This window comes from Callionymus lyra, chromosome 1 (genome assembly GCF_982586985.1).
Source record: "Callionymus lyra chromosome 1, fCalLyr1.hap1.1, whole genome shotgun sequence".
NCBI lineage: Eukaryota > Metazoa > Chordata > Actinopteri > Syngnathiformes > Callionymidae > Callionymus > Callionymus lyra.
Genome location: NC_141818.1, coordinates 5,320,073 through 5,334,733, shown reverse-complemented (window position 1 = coordinate 5,334,733; position 14,661 = coordinate 5,320,073). Strand labels below are relative to the sequence as shown.

Below are 14,661 nucleotides of genomic sequence, written 5' to 3'. Positions count from 1 at the left end.
ATATAACAGTCTCAAACACACACATAAAAACATCCAAAACACCTCCATACTGATCGTCTGCAACGTCCCTCTTGTAGTGAAGCTTCGACATCAGAAAAAGTACAAAGAAATGTAAATACATTTTTATTTGAAGCTTGTATTGTAGAAGAAGCTCAAGGTATCTCATGGTAAATATTGCACATGTGCACCAAATTCTATATGGAGGTATTTGGATGTTTTTAAGTGTCTTTTTGGAAGAAAAAAACTGAGCCTCACTTGTGACCGTTATACTGTACATACATTTCTGCCTGTAACTAAAGACAAAAAGTGATATGAAATTATGTGAGGGTGGGTGGAAAATTTAAAAAAATAGAATTTTGATTTAGTGTTTTTATATTGATCCTGGAGGAGAAGAAAGTATGTACAGTGCTTTATTTTTGAACAGATGATTTTTCTAAAGTAATTGCAACGTGGCTACATATTCATGTTTTGAATTAAAATATACGTAAAGATTATTAAAATATTATATTTTTTGTACATGTTTTTTAACACACTGCTCACATTTTGAAGTGAACTATAGCAAACAAGATACTTCCAAACATGTCTGAGACAACAACAACAAACTAGTCTCTCTCTCTCTCTCTCTCTCTTGTTTTCCCATTCATAATAACATCACGTCTCTCTGGCGCAACAGCGCCCTCTTTCGTCCAGACTGAGCAACGGCGTGTCTGCTTTTGTCAGTCGAGTCAGACGGTTCTGGTTCGGTCCTCCAGTGGTGCTAGCCAGCCTGAATGTAGATCCGCATGGGCTTCTATCACGCCGTCACCTCGAGTAACCCAGCGGAGTCAGAATTACGGATCCCAGGATGGTGTTAGTGCATGTCGGATACCTGGTTCTTCCCGTGTTCGGCTCAGTGAGAAACAGAGGTACTGCTCGACCCAAACATGTGTTTATCTTCATGTGCACTGCAGCTTAGCCGCTCGGCTAGCTTGCGTTAGCTAGCTTCAAGTTGCCGTCCAAAATTCTCCGCTAAATCCTCGCTAAAATGTTCGAACTCAATCTGGATCAGGTTCGATTGGCTCCACATTACAACATATTGATCGTGATCATCCGGGATATTTGGCGTTTTTAAGAGACTGACCGGGTTGAAGATAAGCTAACTGGCTCCGGCTATCACCTGGAGCGGAAACATTTGTCACAAAGGATTCCTTCATCTCCGGGTGTGCGCGTCACAAAGTCAACTGGAAAAAAAACACGTCCAGGAAAATATATCTGATTCTTTTTTTTAAAAGGCGGTTTTACACCGATTACATTTTTTTAAAAAAACGATGCGATCTAAAGCTGTCGCTGTGTTTGCTTTTTGTAAAAACATCCAAACATAGACGGAGCCCAGAGCCAGTCAGCTTATCCACTCCCGGTGATGTCATCTGAAGATCATCTGTCGGTACTAGGGGTGTGAGGAAAACGGCGATATATCGTAATATTTTATCGATACGATACGTTAACGATATACACGAGCAGTTTATGGAATCTTTTTTATATTGATTTATTTTAATTTATTATTTGCTATCGAATCATATACATGTTAAAAATAAAGCGTGTGCAAGATAAAAATAATTTGTTTTTCTTTTTTTTAGGATTCAAAGTATTAATGCCTTTTTTGTGTGTGTGTTGCAATTAAACTTCCGGACACTTAATTAAAGCAGTCATTAAAGTAACAATGAAATCGACAAGCCAGGCGATGACTGAGGATGAGAGGATACAGTCGACTCCAGCAGCTTTTAGAACAGATGTTTGGACATATTATAGTCTAGAAACAAATGAAAGTAGTTACGACTGTGAAACCCTCCTTTTATCTCCGAGTCAAGGTGACCCGAAGGCCCGAAAAACAAATGTTTTCGTAGTGTTGTGAACGACTTCCATCACTTGCAGATCTTTTTCTGGAAGCGAAGTAGGTTGTTCACCTTGACCCAGAGACAACACAAGGGATACCACAAATGCATTTGTTTATTCCGGGCCTCCGGGTCACCTTTACCCAGAGATGACAAAATAAAATTTTGCAACAACATAGTCGATTAGTACTAAACTACAAATGTATGCTAATTCCTCCAGTATCACAATATCGTATTGTAGTTCCAATATCGTGATCCATATCGCCAGATTCTTGCCAACACACACCCCTAGTCGTTACCTCGCCAAAACACTCATATCAAACCTGAATTGGCTCCTAAAACATCGCGTTGTCAATCACTTCTCCCGCTCATTTGCAATTCACCGAGTGTCGGTTTGAAGCTGGCGAATCGCAAGATGACTCAGATTGAAGCTCCAGTGTAAGATGAATGCTACAACAGTGGCACCAGTGATTTCATTGTGCGTTTATTTCTGTTCTTATTTCCCTGTTTCATAGTATGGAGGCTGGCTCTACATTCTGCATTTATCAGATCTTTGTCGTCCCCCCATTGTGTAGCTAATGATCATCTGCTGCTGTGTGGTGTGCCGTGGCCTCTGCCTGTTCTCTGCATTTAGCTGTATTGTGAACCCCTTCTTCATTTCCTCTTTCCATCAGAAGACGACATTGGTATTAAAAACGCACCCCCTTGTCTCCCGAGATGTACTCAGACTTTCCATGTTCCAGCAGACTAAAAACCAAATGCTAACATCTAGAACAGTTTGTCTGTTTTCCTGTCAAACTGCTGCAGCAGTGAGAGAGAAAAAAAAACATTTTCATTTATTTAGACTTGAATGTCATTGTGTACCTCCCATCCAGTCTTGATAGACGACATGCTGTAAATTCCTGTAAAGTGGATACATTTTGCATGATCTCCAATCCTGCACTGCATTGTTGAACACCAGAAATTTGGCTCATCCTCCTTCTCTTCACTAAAGGTGCAATGTACACGTCTGAAGTATGGTTAACGTCGAAAGCATTTATGTTTACGTGAGAATCCATCAAGCAGAAATAGGAAACGATAAGACAAAATTAATATTTTAAATTGTTTCGATAACTATTTGATCAATTCTACAAAATAACCTTTGCGAATCATACAATAATTGTGTCTTTAATAAAGATAATATTATTAGAAACTTCAGTTCTCAAGTCTTAAACACTTATACATATTTAACTGAAGATTTGTCATCGTTCACTTTTCGTTACATATTTTACCAGGTTAAAATAGATTCTTTAGAGTCATTATTTGTTTTATTTATACATTTAAGAATCTAGAACTAAGATAAACGATATATAGTTTTTGATAAAATGCACTAAAATACTATAAATATTACTATAAATAGTATGTTTGTTGACTGCAATCACTATGATAAGTTCCATAATCCAAACAAAACTCTAAATTGTTGGATGTTTAAATTGTGTTGTTGTAATAAGTGGCTTTAAAAAAGAACAGTTTTTTTACTTATTATAACGGCATGATTCTAAATATACGTGTAGCTGATCCATCTCTGGGCTATTTTTATGAAAATAAATCAAGAAACAACCTTTAAACAGTAAAGTTTTTGATAAAATGCACTAAAATACTATAAATATTACTATAAATAGTATGTTTGTTGACTGCAATCACTATGATAAGTTCCATAATCCAAACAAAACTCTAAATTGTTGGATGTTTAAATTGTGTTGTTGTAATAAGTGGCTTTAAAAAAGAACAGTTTTTTTTACTTATTATAACGGCATGATTCTAAATATACGTGTAGCTGATCCATCTCTGGGCTATTTTTATGAAAATAAATCAAGAAACAACCTTTAAACAGTAAATAAAACAAGTAAGAATTAGTGGTAAAATGCTGTGTTACATGTGTATATAAATATGTGTATACATGTCAACAAATGTGACCAAGATAAGAGGACTTCAAAAAAGTCAAAAGCCAACAACACTAAACAAAAAATGTATTAAAAACCACATGATACCTTTTTTAACAAATCACATTTTGAGTTGTGTTTATACTGTCGGCTGTTATATAAATTGACAAAATAATGAAACGCACCGCAGGATAGTTTTTAATTAAAACTATGGTTTAATGTTACCGTAAACCTAGCATTAACTGTCTCATGATATGCCTCCTTAAATACAAGATTCTAGACTTTTCTTTTCCATCAAAATCACCCGAGTGTCTTCCAGCGAGCCCTTGCTATTACAAACGTGATTCTCGGGTAAACATAAACAAGTAATCATTTGCTTTCTAAACTCTAAAAGCCAGCACGGCTGCTAACAAATGGACGTACACTGCACCTGAACACAACAACCTTTCATAACTGTCTCCATTTTTTTGTGTAGTCCTTTTGTTCCCTTTTGCAAAAAAAAACAACAAAATTCAAGCTTTGAATCACACTGAATTGTCACGGCCTGTTTGGCCCTTTTTTTTCAATACGCAAATTGAAGCTGAACGATCAAAGATCACTGGTGGTTCATCACTTCCCAAATTTCCCCCACTAACAAGAGGCCAAAATGCTATCCATTTCACAGGGATGCCTATTTTCCTGCACTGCTAAAGAAATCCTCTATTAGTAACAACGTCTTTTTTATTGTTTGGTTGTGGTCTCTCTACCTTTTGTTCTGGTAATAGTACTCTCAATGCATGGTCACGTTTATGATTCATAATTTTGTTTTGTTTTGTTTTCTACATTGACGATAGAGAATCCAATGTAATCTTTCTGTAGTAAAGATGTACCCTGCTGTACTGAAATCATGTGCTGTAGCAAACACGTCTGCTCATTGGATGCTGCTTTTGTTCTTATTTAACCCTACGTGGAGCATGGTGGGCCTTGCCTTCAGTCTGTTGTTTATTTTTGTTGCATGGATTTATACTATTTATACAAAACAAAAAAAAAATGAGAAAAAAAAACACAAATTACTAATATTTCTCAATAAAGATGATAGTGTTTTTCCTAACCTTCAGTGTGCTTCTTGCTGATTTCCATTTATTGTCCTACCACTCCAGTGACCCGACCCACCCCACCCCCCTCACTCCCACCTCCTCTCCTGCTGAGACAAAGATAGACAATTTCAACGCTTTCCTCCGTCGCAGGCCTGAATGAGTCTATCTGCTGTCGTTCATGGTTTCACTCGGAGCTTTCAAACAAGTCTAGACTGACACAACATCCGTCCGCACGACTGTCGGGGGGCCATTTTAGAATCGTCAAAGTAGCCCAGCTGCCTATTTAAAATGTGTTCCCTGATCACAGTTACATCCACAATACTACGTTTTCCTCCCTTACAAGTCTTTCTATAGAACCAGTCGAAATGTAAATGATGAACTCTGTGCAGAACCAGAAGATCCTGAGAACACAGTACATTTCGTTATTGTCCACAGGGTTGTAGTCACAGTTGTTGCGGTCTTATTTCCGACGCCAACAGCTGTATAACCTTCACTCAACGACCTCTTTAAGCACTTTCAGCTGGTATTTAAAGACGCCACGAGGCTCTGAACGTCTCAAACGATCAAGTCAACAAGACGGGCCTTTCAAAGAAAGTGGAATAACGAGTTAAGGGACATCCCCCTTGCTAGATCGCAAGGGTTTGTATCCAGGATTCGCAAACTTGCAGTACCAGCGAGTGTTGCAGGGTAAAACAAATTTCCTCTGGGCGGTCTCTTTCGTAGAAACATCCACAGAAGAGGACGTCCTTTTTTCGCATGCTGCCGAAAACTCCAACTGTGTGCGTAGTGCAGTGCTCTACTCCAAGTCCGTGATGACTGAGCTCCTCGCCCTCAGCAACTTAGCAGGTCAACGTCTAGGCACTTCTAGCAAGGCTTTAAAAAAACACCAGCTTGACTCAGGACTCCAGTATAATGTCCGCCTTGTTGGTGATACGGGTATTGAGGCAAATCCTGAACAAGCTGGAGCTTGAGATGGGACACCCTACCCTGGTCTAGGAGATATCCCTTTGGTCCCCCAAGATATCTTTTCTGGAGAGGAATATATAGATCAGTGATTCTCAACTGGTGGACCCTGACCATATTTTGGGTCGTAGAGATCTTTGAAAAGGATCACAAGCCTTCTGGCAAACAAAATGTTATTGATAAGGCTCAAAGCCTGACCAGGTAATACCACAGATCTAGATACCTGTATTTGAATTTAGAATAAAGCTCCTTTTAGAGTGATTCTGGTTTGCGTATTGGACACAGGTCTTGGGTGTTAATGGTGCATGTTCACTGCTTTTCCATCAGTAGGTACTAACCTCTGCAGATGACTCACAAATAATGCATTTTGCAAAGTAAAATGATGTAGCTCTAGCAAAAAAAAGCTGCAAATTTGTTAAAAATAATGCAGATAAGCGATTTTTGAGATGTGTGGCAACAAAGCAATGGCTTAATTCCCTGATGGGTATCAACACAAATCTTTTCTAATGCCTCTTTTCCTCATCAATTATGGTAATGTGGTGGTGTGGATGTAGCTAAAGCATTTCAGACCAAATAATAAACTTTAACAAGACCACAAAGCACGACTGCTTCTACCCAAAGGCTCTTTCTGTTCCATAAAATGTAATGAGACTTCAGAGATTTTTTTTTCTTCATCACATTAGTTAGACTCGGCTTTCATAACTGTCTAAGGTTTGTTTTTTTTCAAGAAAAGTAGTTACGATAAGGAGCTAAAACTAAGTAAGATCCAGATCTTGGTTAAAGATTAAGGGCAGGGCCTCAAATAACCTCTCCTAACTGCAACCAGCTGGTCTATGATGGTTTCAGAATAATGGGTATTTTGTCAGATCCCAGAGTGAGATGGTACCTTCATGTGAAGTTGAACTCTCGGAAAATATTCCCATAAATTACGTACACATGGTAAATGAGGGCCTGACGGAAGATCTAAAACAAAATCAGATTTTTGATAAAACTTCAAGACAACCAACTCAAATGGCCCATTTATGAACCTAAAATCCCGTACTACACCAGAAATAGTTCCAAGAGTATCTCTCCCAGGTCTGGTTTGCTCTGTGGCCAAATAGTTGAGGTTGGAAAGTATTTCCTGGTTCTCCTAAAGTGGACTTGGAATGTTGCCTTGAGCTGCAGTAAAAAAAAATATCCTCAAGATGCAACATCCGCGAAGATTAGCAGCAACTTTACTGATGATGCAGGTGTTTAATTTGCCTGAAACCAAAATAAAAAAGTGTCCCGACTTCATCGGTGCGGATCCTGACCCTTGTTAAGAAGACTGGAATGTTATCGAGAAGTTTTCATTGTCATGGTACCTGTGGTAACCATCATTCCCATCCCCACTGAAGCATTTGTCACCATAGGTAAGAGGTAGGGGCTTCATTAACATGCATCTCCACACGCACACACAGTGACACCACATTTCACCCACAGTTAATTCCAGCTCCTCTCTCTCTTCAGGGGCCTAAAACGTCTGCTTTTCCTTCCGCAGGGTCCCATTTCAACCGGCAGCAGCAGCAGCAGCACAGTCATGCTACCTCTTGCCGTCACTTCCAGTTAGGTCCTCAGGCCCCCCTGCCCATGGACTTCCCAATGGCCCACCCGGGGCAACCACAGTCAGGCATTAACCCCCACTTGGCCCCTCCTGGCCACCAGCACGGCCCACCGTTACACCCCCCACTTAACCCTATGCCCGCCCCGCAGTTCCAGGACATCCCGGCCCCCCCCTTCCTACCTCAGGCATTACACCAGCAATACCTCCTCCAGCAGCAGATCCTGGAAGCCCAGCACCGACACATCCTCCCACCGAACAGGTATCGACGCTCCCCGTCGGCCATCTTTGTCGCATGTACAAAATACCTTTCTCCGTTTCAGTCGACGGACGCCAGACAGAGTTCCTCACCCGCCACACAGACTGAGGCCTGGCTACGATTTTGCGCCCCCTCTACATGTACCACCTCAGCCGGTGGTACAACAGCCTCGATACCTGGCCGAGGGGACCGACTGGTAACATTCTCCAAGTTCCCTTGTACAGAACACACAGTACAGCATGTGTAGGTGCTCATGGTCCAACAATTACTTTTTGTAGGACAGGTCTGGTCTGTCTTGATCAAACAACCAACAGTCTCTGCCAAAAACTATTTTGAATATCTTTATCCATATCCTGTCGGGAAGTGATTTTCCAGGTCAGTTATGGAGGATACGATCTTTGACAGGTTCTATTGGCATACCCTTCTCCACAGGCCAGTGTGTTCAGGGTCCCCCCCAATTTAACACTGTGACATTATCTCTGTCCCGAGTCCTCGGTCTGAATTGTTCCGACATGAGGCCAGGGCGGACATCCGGACAGATTTTCTCACCTTATCTCTGAGGAAGCACCCAGACAGCCGGTGAAGAAATCCAATTTCAGCTGCTTTATGTGTCAACTTGAAATCCGGTTTAAACACAGAAAACTCCAGATTTGATATCGAGCTCGGAAGAATACTTGGTGTCTTAAGCTAACCATAAAAAATGCTACAGCACCATTAGATACTTCTCCAGCAATACACTCGGCGGGTGTTCCAAGCTCTCCCTCCATCTGTCTGTCCGTCAGAACAGTGGTTGGTCACAGAGTGATTGATTTACCTCATGGTTGCACCGGAAGCATCTGTAGTATCGTGTTTGGGGTTTTATTATGGGCAGTTAGAGGAAACGATAAACCAAAAAAAAAATTAACTTGGTTATTCTTATTCCTGTCTGAAGAATTTGTTACGTTGGGTTTTTCGAAAAAGTTATCGACTTGCCTTTTCCTTTCTGGTGTGGATTTGTGAGATTGTCCCTCACCTGAAAGGTTGATTGCGTCGTCAGTTATGACTTATGCAACATTGACACAACCTGAACAACACTCCTCGGAACTCTCCATGGTTGACTAGCACAACTGAGAGTAACACAACTGAGATGCCTTCAGAGTAACTGAGAGGTCCATGTGAAACAACCCTGATTCTCTCTTCATTCATCTTTATTGCGGTTTGCTTCACAAACGTCTCTCTGTTTCGCAGGGATCTCAGTGTAGATGCCGGACTGCCCCCCCACCAGTACCACATCCACCCTCTGCCGCAGCACTATCAGCACTACTTGACATCACCAAGGATGCACCACTTCCCGCGGAACAATGCCTCGACGCAAGTGGTGAGTCGCTCTTTAACATCAGCCTTGGTTTAAAAACCTGCCATGCCGGACCCGTTCCTTGTCTAAACTCTCTGATGTCTCCTCATCTTCCAGGTGGTTCATGAGATCAGAAACTACCCGTATCCCCAGTTGCACTTGCTCGCTCTGCAGAGTCTCAACCCCTCCCGCCACGCATCCGCGGTACGAGAGAGCTACGAGGTTTGTATCCCTCACCCCCCCCCCAACCAGTCCTCACTAATTTATCAAGGTTCCTTCTGAAACTCTTTTTCAATGGTCTCAGACTATAACTGCTGTAAAGGGTACGATATCTTCTTAAAATAATCAGTTTGATTTCTGGGATTCAAGCAGAAAACGTAGATGGTTTGATACCAGAAGATGCTTCTGGGTCACAAAACAAGTTCCTATATCTGTTTGTAATGAAGTGTGGAGATTGTTCTTCTTAAATTTCCTGGTATTGAGACCATTGAGAGGGGCCGTAAAACAAAACAACTACAGAAGGAACCCCTAAAGAAAGACTTAATATAATGGAAAAATTATGTGATGAAACAATATAATGCAATCAAACTTGTTATTTAAGTTCATATTGTTATCATCACAGGATAAGTGAGATTATGTATTGCTCATTCCATCCCCTCATTTCTGAAGTGGCGGCCGGGGAAAGGGAAGTCAGTTTCCTCTCTTGTGTTGCAGGAGCTGCTGCAGCTGGAGGACCGGTTAGGCAGCGTGAACCGAGGAGCCGTCCAGACCACCATCGAGAGATTCACCTTCCCCCACAAGTACAAGAAGGTACAAGGGTCGCCATGAGGGGTCAGGGGTCAGAAATGATTTGGAGGGGGGGGGGGGGGGGGGGTAGATTAGGGAGTCAACAGGCGAGTGGTGACTCATGCGCGCCTTCTTATGTTTGCGCGTGGAGAGAATTTTAATGGTCGCGGATGTGTGACCCAGATACTGAGGGAAGACTGAGGGAATCGTCTGCAGTGGAACAGCTGAAGGGGAGTAATTGAGTTCCTGCATCTGATGTTGTAGCAGGACTGATGACGCGCATGTCTGGAGGAGGTGGCGAAGTGTGGGATCTGAGAGAGCGTCGTCGTCTGTGGGGGCTGTTGAAGATCAGTGACTAGTAGATGATGACAGAGAACTTGGATCAGACAGAATAGAAACCAGTGACTCTAATTCACGAGCGGTCGTGTTGGTCCCACTCTCTAGAGTGGGAACACCGTCAAACGCTCGAGTGAACTGGTGGAGCTAACGAGAGATAAAAAAAGCGCATGTCTGAGTCACCGACGAGTGTTGGTGGATGTGCCGATTACCTTGACGTCAACGCGCTACCGGTCGTGCCGCTGTCAACATGGATGTGTGTGTGTTCTGCAGAGAATACCGCAGGACCTGAAGATGTGTCTGGATGATGAAGAGCTGGACACTGATGAGAAGTGCACCATCTGTCTGTCGATGCTGGAGGACGGAGAGGACGTCAGGTATGTACGCACACACACACGCACACACGCACACACACACACACACACACACACACACACGGTGATCATTAAATTGATCAACAGTGAACTTTTGATGTTGGCCCCAAGATCCCTGAGGTGTGGCTTAAGATGCTGATTACCTGTCGTTGGCAGGTTCAGCGATCACGGTGGACTCGAATAGTAGAGTCTGTTCAGGGGCAAATGAAGTTGTAAAAAAAAGTCTTTATGATTTCACTGTGATATTCAATCACAGCTTGTCTGGCTGAGACGTTAATTTACATTTTTGCATTTAGGTTACGCCTTTATCCAAAGCGGCTGCCAACTATTTTTACCCATTCACACACCGATGGGAGTAGACTGCATCTCAATCGCAGCTATCAAGGTTAAAGTGATAGTTCACCAATAATTCAAACTCCACTCATTTTCTACTCACCCTCATGTCAACTAAGGGTTGGATATTGGACATATGACGCTTCATATGGACATTTCTGTGTATAACTCGAACTCTTGGTCGACATAAGGGTGAGTAGAAAATGAGTGGAGTTTGAATTATTGGTGAACGAAGGTTAATACTCATTATTATTAATAGCTGGGATTGAACCCGCAACTTCTTAGGCCACAGACACAGACCTATTTCACCCCAAGTAAAATGAAAAAATATAAATGTATGTAGAATCTGTATGGTATGGACAAGTTTTAACCCAAAGAAAATGTATCCAGGACTCACACGGTTGTGTCTCTGTCTTCCAGGAGATTACCCTGCATGCACCTCTTCCACCAGGGGTGTGTAGACCAATGGTTGGCCACCAGCCGGAAGTGCCCCATATGCAGGGTAGACATTGAGACTCAGCTGAACCCAGACAGCTGATAGCGGCGTCCGACTCCTTCTGCCTCGGATCTGGTCTCATTAATTCTCCATCGCCTCTCCTCAGCGACAGGGGGCGCTCTGCCAAACACCCCTCTCCCCCCCTCTGCCCCGGCAGAGGTGGTTAACAAAGCACACTCACCCAAAACACAGCCAGGGACGGGGAAGGAAGCGTCGCTCGCTGGCTGGATCGAAGGTTTGCTGGACGGACTCGCGCGCGCGTATGTGCTTCTGTGCACCCAGCGAACAGTTCCCAGCTGGGGGCGCTCTCATGATCGACCTCCCCAGCTGTTGTGGTGTATTAAAGCCATTACTCCCGACCACTACATCCGACCACCCGGGTCCCGGGCCTGTGAAAAACCCGCTCAGCTGCACTCTGCCCTCGGCACATCTGTACAGAACAATTAGCATGAGGTCGTTTGGTGTGAACCCTTGTAGCCGAAACGCTTGTGGTGTCATGGAGTAATAGTACTGACTAAGTATTCACAGAGTAAAATTGTCGTGTAGCAAATGCAAAAGGCCTTTTTCCAGAAATCTGTGTGAAGACTGCGGGGAGGGCGAGTCCGATGGCAAGAGCGGGCAGACAGGAAGTGCTAAAGAAAAAAAAAAAGAAAAAAAAAGACCAAAAACAAAAACCCTCCGTCTCGTCTGACACAGTTTTGGGATTTCTGGCTAGTTAATGCAATCAGATGGAATGCTAACTGCAGGCATGGCTTCCAGTAATGTGTGTAGTGTCGTAGTCAGGCCTGCGGGCTCTAGAGAGCAGGTCTGGGGGTGTGCATGCTGTGTGGCGGGCTTGAGGCTGTGTCGTCGTCGTAGTGGAGCAGTGGAACACAGGGACTGTCTGTGCATGTGAACTGTGACAAACTCACTCATTCATTTGAGGGAACAACCAAAGGGCTACGTTCACATTACGGGACGAGTCGCAGCCGATTGTCAGTGAAGAGATTCGGGTGATGGAGAGTTTTCACGTTTTCTTCTCTTTTTATTTACCTGCGATTTTTGTACGAAAAATCCTCTCCAGTGTAGTTTTCTGCCTCTGTACGTGTTGCGCCAGATAATTTGTCCCCAACGATCAAACTTAATAATCAGATCCGAAAACGACTCGTGAACTTTGACGCTTTCAATTACATATTTAAAATTCGGTAAAACTGTCGACTTACTCAAACGATGACGATGAATTTGGAACTTTAATAACTATGTCACATCTGTCTTGGTGAAGTAAGAGCTAAGCCAAAAGCCGACCTAGGAGCCTTTTTTATCTGCCTCACCTTACAGGCCGGCCCGTGGTGCAAAAGAAATTTGGTGTGAATGAGACGTTATCGACTGAAGAGCTCTTCTGGTTTTACGCAGAATGTCCAGAACACATTTCAAAGCAATAACAAAAAAAAATACTGATATTTATAAAGGCGACCTTGACGTGACCACATATTGAAGAAGGGCGCCGTCGTAGGCTAGCTTTCATCACTGGTAATGTGAACGTAGCTGCCCAAAAAAACGCCTCATCCTGACCAGCTTTGCTCTCAGACTCAACCCCCCTAGTGGCGGCTTTGTGTCTCACAGCAGGTTCACTTGTGGCATGATGATGATGATGATAATGATGTTGGCATGGGCTTGAGGATGCTGCCATTAGTATCTTACCTTATTGCCTATCGAACAAGCACACGCGATTCCCGCGCGAATCGCCTCCGTCGTGTCTCTGCTCCGTCGGTTTTGAGGAACCTGTCAGCCTGTGACGTTTGATTTAACAGCCCCGCCCTCTCCTCCTCTGTGGCGTCTCTGGTGTCTTGCATGCGGCTGAGGTTCTCCTGAAGCAGGAGGCAAAAAACCAAACATCAGTTTGAGGAGCTGCAGAGACACATTTCTTGTTGTTATGATGTAGCTTGTGTTCGTAAAATGCACTATGATGAAGTTGCCTGATTTCTTTCGCTGGGTTCTTTGTGTTTCCGTTCTCATGCTTCCTCGTGTATTGTTGGAGGGTGACTTGACTGTTTGTGTCTTTCCGTTTGAATATAATTTTTTTTTTTGTATGGGAAAAACCTCCATCCAAAAAACTAGCGGCGGATGAGCGCGGAGGTTTCTTTGCTATAGTTCACATAGAATGCTGTGATTAAAGATGCCTTAAGTATTTAACAATCATTATTTATGACTAACTGTAGCTAGCTAGCTATCGTGGTGGAATATTTAATGTCTCATAACTTTGCAATTTAATCAATATATTTATTTAAATAAGACAAAATATAGAAAAAAATAATACCTCATTATGCATCAGTGGGTGGGGATGCTTCTGCATGCCATGTGTGTTTTCTTTCTCGAAAAAAAAAAAAAAAGTGTTCCTAAAACTCTAGCCAGCACCGAGATCACATTCCGTTTTGATTGATTTCAGCGTTATTACTCAGCTTTATGATATAAATATGATGCTTTCTAGCACCCACAGCGTCTGTATCGCTGCTAACGTTTGGTATCTAACATGCTAACTTGAGCCATTGATCTTATCGAGCAATTTCCTGGTGTACTGTGGTGATTGTGTGTTCCGCACCCGAGGACGATGAGCTGACTTGGGTGTGCGTTTCTTATTAATACTCAACTAATCCTAACAAGTATTGGATCTGAATGAAGGCTGGCTGCTCTTATTGGTTTCATGTCACTGGCCTTACCCGCGTCCTCCCCCTCCAGAGCGACCTGGACAGTAGCCATAGTATTAACTCAAGCTGATGAACCGGAATGAACAGTAGAACTTAAAGCACAAGCTTTTTAATGCATGTCCTTCTCAGGTTTTCCTATGTGTATGTGGGAGTAGCTCCGTAGACGTGTTTAATATGATGCTGTACTTCTTGAATATTCTCCGATGTTTCTTTGCTGCTGAGAAGAGAAAAAAAAGAGTTATTAACCTGCCAGTGAAAAAGGGAAGTGGCCATCTTTGTACAACACACTGCTGTTTTGCTGTAACCGCGCAATGTTTTCTGAGTATTTTCTAGGGAAGTAGAAGTCTGTATCAATAATATGAAAAGCAATAGCGAAATCATATGAAGAATAACATGAATCGTGGATGTTGTGGAAAATCTTTAGATTCACTCTGGGTGGATTTTTGTACTGTATTTATTACTAATGATGCAAAAAGTTGCATAGCTTAACCCAAACTGTTCTGTCTCTTTTTTATTTATTGTCTTGTATATGATCTTTTTGTATGTGTTTTTCAATTAAATCGCTGAAATGCTGACGACAAACGCAAATCTTGTGTGTCCTTGGAGAGTATAGTGGATGAAGCGATTAAAACAAACTGGTGCAAAA

The 14,661-nt window shown here is 42.6% G+C and overlaps 1 protein-coding gene across 1 annotated transcript; it reads left to right on the top strand.

Moving 5' to 3' along the window:
* The first annotated feature begins 675 nt into the window (after positions 1–675).
* Positions 676–14,593, top strand: ark2cb (arkadia (RNF111) C-terminal like ring finger ubiquitin ligase 2Cb). The gene is made up of 8 exons (XM_087789421.1): positions 676–905; positions 7,355–7,676; positions 7,738–7,869; positions 8,901–9,030; positions 9,124–9,228; positions 9,721–9,816; positions 10,402–10,505; positions 11,256–14,593. Exons 1-8 carry the CDS (start codon positions 845–847, stop codon positions 11,371–11,373), a joined length of 1,068 nt encoding a protein of 355 aa, XP_087645547.1. The 5' UTR covers positions 676–844; the 3' UTR covers positions 11,374–14,593.
* Positions 14,594–14,661: the final 68 nt, after the last annotated feature.

Excerpts from the sequence above, each read along its gene's own strand:
- ark2cb (XM_087789421.1), top strand. The coding sequence starts at position 845 with ATGGTGTTAGTGCATGTCGGATACCTGGTTCTTCCCGTGTTCGGCTCA. Across the intron at positions 906-7,354 it reads CGGCTCAGTGAGAAACAGAG|GGTCCCATTTCAACCGGCAG; the intron begins GTACTGCTCGAC and ends TTCCTTCCGCAG. Across the intron at positions 9,229-9,720 it reads CGGTACGAGAGAGCTACGAG|GAGCTGCTGCAGCTGGAGGA; the intron begins GTTTGTATCCCT and ends CTTGTGTTGCAG.